At 39.2% G+C, this 6932-nt stretch overlaps 1 protein-coding gene across 1 annotated transcript; it reads right to left on the reverse strand.

Annotated features, from left to right (window-relative positions):
• Positions 1–5443: 5443 nt before the first annotated feature.
• On the reverse strand, positions 5444–6055 carry LOC119250641 (60S ribosomal protein L12-like). Its single transcript, XM_037518308.2, has one exon. The coding sequence runs from the start codon at positions 6007–6009 to the stop codon at positions 5512–5514; it is 498 nt and encodes a 165-aa protein (XP_037374205.1). The 5' UTR covers positions 6010–6055; the 3' UTR covers positions 5444–5511.
• Between the last annotated feature and the right edge of the window lie 877 nt (positions 6056–6932).

Below are 6932 nucleotides of genomic sequence, written 5' to 3' on the forward strand. Positions count from 1 at the left end.
TGGAATGAAGATTCTAATAAACTCCTTCTCGTGGGATATTAAGACGTCTTTCTCTCATCTGCAGATTCCTTATCTGCAAAAGAGGTTTCTCTTGACCCTTTACTGCTTAAGCTTGTTATGAGGATAAATAAATTTAAGTTAAACAAATTTGGTATTCATTCAGGTATGTCAAATTTGTCAAACACAAAAAGAGGAAAGACATGCTTTCCTGTCTTCATGAAGTTGATGGACCAGTATAGGAGGCAAGACGGTACATAATGTGCCCAATGGAAAGTTTCACACCATCTAGGTGACACAGGTGATGAAAAATCTCTAGTCCATCTCCGAAGAAAAACTTCAGCCAAAGGTTAGAAGTCAAATTCTCTTTTTATCCCCTAACATTTCTTCCAGTTCCTCTCAGGTTTAACCTTTGCCCCTTACCACCACCAGCATTACCATATAAACCTTCCTTTAACAAGGATCATACTTGAGTTAGCCAACCCAGGTTCAAATCCTGGTCATGTGGATTTTTAGCTATATTATAGTAAACATCTACATTTAATCTATAGACTTAAATTTTATATCTGTAAAAGGGAAAGGAAAATAATAGTATCCACTTCATAGAGTTGCTGGTATGTAACTGGTATGTAACACTCAAAACGCTATTTATTATGATTATCATCTAGAAGAGAGGTTGCTAAACTGTTACTTGTAGAAAATTGAGCTATGTCCATTTGTTTATGAATGGTCTAAATAACTTTCTATTGCAGCAACAGAGTGGAGAGTTGTGGCAAGATGGTATGACCCACAAAATCAAAATACTTGCTATCTGACCCTTTATAGAAAAAGTTTGCTAACCTCTGATCTAGAGAGAGAAGAGAAAATCTGCTGACATTTGTAACCAGTTAGAGGATTTTCTCCTTCTTGGCTTGCTGGTGATTTTAACTTCTTATTGTGGTTTCTTGACATCTGATGATATATGATATGCACCCCTTAGAACTGGAGAAGTCCTCATAGGAACTTCCACATCTCCACACCAAGGGGATTTCTAGGATCTATTTATGGCCTCGTAGGGTCTAGTATTAATAGATATAAGGACCACAGAGCAAACTTGAGGAAGGTGGATATTAAATTCTGGTTCTGATTAATTATACCCTTGTCTCAAATAGAAACTGCCGAGGGCCTCCCCGGTGGCGCAGCGGTTGAGCGCTGGGTTGCGAAGCTGCCCGCGGCCTCTGCGGCGCCAGTTCGATCCCGGGCCGCTCCCCGGCCTCCGGGAGAGGGTCCCACATGGCGCGCAGACCTCTCCTGCCGCCCGCTGCTCCCCTCAGCAGTGTACTTCGGTCCTTCTGCCTGCTCTGCTCCCCGCTCTGGCTCTGGTGAATTCTCTCACCCTCCCGCACTTCTGACTGTACCCAGTGCATGTGTAAACAAAACAAACGAATAAAAAACATTCCTCTATTAAAAAAAAAAAAAAAAAAATAGAAACTGCCGAACACGCTGATGAAAGTTCTCTAATGTGTTTCCAGATGATGAAAAAATTATGATCCAGAGGGACCTAATAATGTGGAAAGAAAGCAAATCTTGGTGGAGGGTTTGAAATGCCCATTGAACTCCTACTATGCCCCTTTAATTAAGGGTCCTATAAAGCCCACTCCAATTCCATTTTAATTTTCCTCCTTCAAGCATCTTCAATGTAACTGTTATTATGGGGCATACAGAAACCTAGGTGCATTGGGATTCATGTCCTAACATTATTTCTGTAGTGTTTCATTATTTGCGTGCTGGGAAGAACTCTGGGCTTGTGTTCAGGAATCATTGCCATGTTCTAGCTGGCATTTTACCTTACCGCTTTAGCCTCAAGTTCTTAACAAAGATAATCCCTTTGTTAACTGGAAATGTTATTAAAGGGACACAACAAAAGACTGATGTATGCATGTGTATGTCTTTGTGTGGTGGGCTGTTTTATGAGGGAAGCAAGTGTTAGCTTCTTTTGACTGTTAGATGCAATGAGAAATATTCTAAGATGAGCTCCAGTGGCTATAATTTTCACCTCCTACCCTTCTGGCCATCTGCTTCGGCTCCTCTTGTTCAACCAAGATTGCTTTGGACCCCAGGATCTCATCAAGGTAGAACAAGAAACTAGTATTCATTTGTCCATACATTTGATTCATTGACCAGGGGAATCGTCTTTTTAAGTGAAGAGTTTTTTCTCAATTGTAGAACAGACATATTTATTCATTAAAACAACAATATTCATTGAACTGTCTCTATATCTCAAGCATTGTAATAATTGCTAAACACAGCAAGAACAGTCAGGCATTGTCTATTAATAACCTCAAATCCAGCCTTGAATTAATCTTTAGCAATGCAATTCTGATAACATGTTGTTTTATTTGTTATTACTAGCCACAACTGTGAAGCCCTCAGACTCACGCTGCTGCAGTCCATCATTCTTGCACCTGGTGTCTACATCTTCTGTTGATTCTTTCCTCTCCTAGTTTCCATTTACATTCATAGTTTTATCCCCACCAAGGTGCAAATGACTGTCAGCAGTTCAAAAGATTTTCCCTTCTGGGGTTCTTGCATTACGGCAGAAATCAGTGTCCTCCCAAGAGATATTTCTCTGCTAAACCTGGCTTTAGTTTTAGGACCCATCTGTCACTACCAATCAAGACTGAGAGTTATGTTAAAAACTCTTCATCATGACTAAAGCCAAGGCTGGAATTTCAGGAAACAGATAACAAACTGCTTTTTTTGGGAGGTGAGAAGAGAAGGTGAGAGGGGGGTTTGAGGAGGAGGTTTCAGATTTTTTCCCAGAAAAGTTAGATGACAAAGAGCCTAGCACTGTAGATATAAGGTCCCAACTTAGCAAAAAGTTTAGCCCAAAGGTGGCAGTTATCCTGCAAAAATGTTCTCTGCTAAAAAGAAAGTCAGAGATGATCTCCACCGTGCTGAAAACCTTGTCATTGTAGAAAGTGAGGAGGCATATATATATATATATATATGAGAAAGCATATATATATATATATATATATGCCTCCTCATTATAAAGGAACAACTCAATCATTATAAAGGAACAACCACTCAAATTAGTCATTTTAAGTGTAAAATCAAAATCAGAGGAGAAACATTATGGGTAGAGAGGACCAAGGTAATTTAAGGTGCCTAGTGAACAGTTTGCTTCAAGAAGATTCTAATTTGGATATTATAGAACAACCTTATGAGGAACGTTATTCTAGAAAGTTCTACTACTGTAAGTCCCTTGTTTCACAGAGGTTAAAAATCCAAAAATGAAAAATAAACATACATATTCACAAAGATTCAATAATTTACATAATGTTCTATAGCTTTAATTGTATTTATATGTGAAAATATTAAATTTGGGTACTGTACCTGTTTGTTATACAAAGTTGTGAAAGTTTCAATGTAGCCATAAAATTTCAAATGCTGCATTATGCACTCATAACTATAACAAAAGCAGGAGAGTTAGTGCAAGTAAATGCATTTTTGGAATTGACAATGCAAGTGTAAATGCTTCTCTGACTGCTAGGTATGCTCATGGCCTCTTGCTGGTAGGAAAGTAGTAAGGTGTCAGGAGATGTACTATCTATGACACTACCTCTGTCCTTGACAGGGGTGCCAAGTGGGTACAGACTGTGCTCTCTCCAGCAGCTCTTTTCTCATGGTAGTAACTATGAAACGCTTCTCTGGTTGTGGAAAGTATTTAAGTCACTATCTACATGTGTGTGGGCATGTTAGTGTAACCACCAAAATATGCTGCAGAGATCAGTGTGTTTTAAATATGTGCAAAGTTGTATTTTTGCCTGATATTCCATTACCAATATAAAAATATCGTGTTTTGATCATTTGCATTAATAATTAAATAGATGGCTTTTAAATTCCCATTTCCCTCAAAGCCACATTTTTATAAGTGCTCAATATTCCCGCTCCCCCATAATTTTGTAAGAGAGTTTTCAGTGTTTTTACCAGATAAATATCAAAATGCACACATACATAAGAAGTATTAACAGTTAAAAGCTCATAAAATACTGTTAATTTTTTTAAATCAGATTTTAAGCACAGCCTTAACATTATATATCCATGAATTTTAGTGTTTACCTTGACCAGCAAGGTTATCCTTGAACTCCTCATTAAGGGCATTGTCTCATTAGATTACCCTCCCTGTCACCTCAACAGAAAGAGCTAAAACCTTCTGTAACTTTTTGAAACATGTTTTCCCTACATGTGGGTTTGGTTGAGTAAAATAAACAATGAGTTTGGAAGCTGAATTCATGCTTCAACTCTGTCAACAGCCCAGATTACCTATTACTGCAAGGGTCTTGTGCTTAAGCTTTCAAAGCCTCAATTTTGTCATCCCTGTAATGGAGAAGGTAATATTTTTCCTCAGTAAATAGCTCATTTAATGAAATATTTAATACCATAATCATTGATAAAAGTGCTCTGTTAAACTCTAACATTAAATATTAGATTTTATAACACCTGCTATTCCGTTTTTACTGTAGTCTTTTTAATCCCTGTTTGTCCTAATAATGCCCAGCCATTAATATTCATTGGTCACCTGCAGGCGCAGCCCTCCCCAAAACCAGGCCAGAGAAACTCTGCTTGCTAGAATATTCATTAATAATCTCGTGTAGTGGACATCTTTTGCTTTTGCCTGTTCACCATCCACATCTGTTTCTTCTGACAAAGTACACCAACTTTCCATGGAGCAACAACTCTTTCCTACCTCTTCATCCATATGATTAAATAGAACTTGCCCAGTGTGATATAAATGTGGCCAATCAAGAGTACCAGAATCCTCTGGGCAGAGAGATGGGTTCAGGAATGATCTTAAATGAAAACTTGATTTAGGGATTTACTGGGTAGAGACTCTCTTTACACTAGAAGAGGAAGTAAAGAAGATAGAAAGTAATCCTGGAGATGTTAAGGGTCACATTTGATTCCCAAAGTGCCCCAAACTCAAGGGGACTGCTTTTCTCCTGCAGACCCAGTCTTAGGAGGAACAGAGTTCAGAGGAATGGAAGTTATCCCAGAGGCCATGGTGGTAATCCTGCCCCTGTAAACACAGTTCTTAATTCTCTTTGTGGCTGGGGAAGAGAGGGCTTGGTGAGTCCTGAGCACTGACTAGAAACTGAAATAAACTTTCCATATAAACAATTTATGCTGGCTGTGCTCTAGGCTAACCCACAAAAGTCTATTTAACACATAATTTAGGAAATGAAGATTTATGACTACAAGAAATTTCTTCTGAGTTTAACAACAAAAAAAAAAACAACAAAAACCTAGCTATGAACTTGGGCATACATCTTCTGTGTGAAGTCAGAGAGGGCCTATACTGTGCTTGGGTAAAGCAGAGTGGTGTTAAACATATAGTTAGTGATTGGCAGATTGGTTCTTTTAGAAAACTTTATTTGTGTTTTTAAATTTCTTGGTAACTCATTTTCTTTTTTCTTTTTTTCTTTTTTTCACTGTCAAATGATCCTTTATTGTGATTTTCCTTGATTTTTCTTAACTGGCAGGGCACTCCACTGCACCGCTGTTGATGTCATTGATGATGTCGTGAGGGTGGTGGCCATCAACTTTGCAGCCCACGGGCTGGGCGGTACCAAGGATCTCTTTAATGGTGCCAGAGAGTTCTCTAGCTAAAGATCGGTGCCGCATCTGCCAGGCTATGCTGACAATCTCATCGAACGTGATATTCCCACTGTGCTTAATGTTCTTCTGCTTCTTCCTGTCCCTTGATGGTTCCTTGAGAGCTTTGATGATGAGGGCAGAGGCTGAAGGTACCACCTCAATCTGGGCCTGTCTGTTTTGAATGGTGAGTTTCACTGTTATCCTCAGCCCCTTCCAATCACCAGTTGCCTTGGCAATGTCATCACCAACTTTTTTTGGAGACAGACCCAGGGGTCCAATCTTGGGGGCCAGGGCAGATGTGGCACAGACTTCCCCTCTGGTGCACCGCAGGTATACGACTTTGACTTTGTTGGGATCGAACTTAGGCGGCATGGTGGAGGTGGCTGGTGTCGGATGAACCCGGATTCAGGACGACCGAAGAAAGTTGCACCCTGGCCAAAAGCCAAAAGGGTAACTCATTTTCAATTAACTTCAGTATATGACTCTCAGGATCGTAGTAACATACATCATTTTTTTTTAAGATTTATTTTAATTTATTTATGCATACAAGAACTGAGCTGGCTGGGGTGAGAGGATTCATCAGAGACAGAGTGGGGAGCATAACAGGTGGATGTACTGAAATACACTGCTGAGGGGAGCAAAGGGTGAGACAGGAGAGGTCTGCTGTACTATGTGCATCAGCTCCCTGGCTAGGGACCAAACTCATGCTTGACAGCACTTGAGACTTTAACCCTTCCGCCACCAGGAAGTCCCATAAAAGACACCTTTAAAGATGCATCATACATGTCGTTGTGTCTTGAGTCTTCTTGTTACACTTGTTATATGTATATATACATATATACAAGTATACATACACTCATATACAAGTATATATAAAGCAAGGCAAAATTTTGTTTATTTAGACAGTTAGCCAAAGACTTGAATTTTACCATTCATAAAACAAAGTATAGACTTTCCTTAAAGGTACATTTTCCACTTCAAAAAATTCAAAAAGTTGGTGACAAAGACAGCATATAATAAAGAATTTCAGCAGTTTAAATTTGCATTCCTGAGAGAAGTCCAAATGGAGAATATTTTCTGACAATGGAAAAGTAGCATTTTTAATTTTTTTTTTTTTTTTCAGAATTAGAAAAACCCATTGTGTAGTTATTAGAGCTGAGAGGTAAGAAGCCCTTTTTGCATTTTTCTTGGTAAAGGGTGGGACGCTGTCAGGGGCCACAGGACTGCAGGGCACTCTCATCATCGACCTGGTACGCTATGGCTCAACTTTGGCGAGTCACACAGAGTCATTCAGA

This window comes from Talpa occidentalis, unplaced genomic scaffold (genome assembly GCF_014898055.3).
Source record: "Talpa occidentalis isolate TD23 unplaced genomic scaffold, MPIMG_talOcc4v2.1 talOcc4.172, whole genome shotgun sequence".
Lineage (NCBI taxonomy): Eukaryota > Metazoa > Chordata > Mammalia > Eulipotyphla > Talpidae > Talpa > Talpa occidentalis.

Coding starts and splice junctions, on each gene's coding strand:
- LOC119250641 (XM_037518308.2), bottom strand. CDS start 6,009: ATGCCGCCTAAGTTCGATCCCAACAAAGTCAAAGTCGTATACCTGCGG.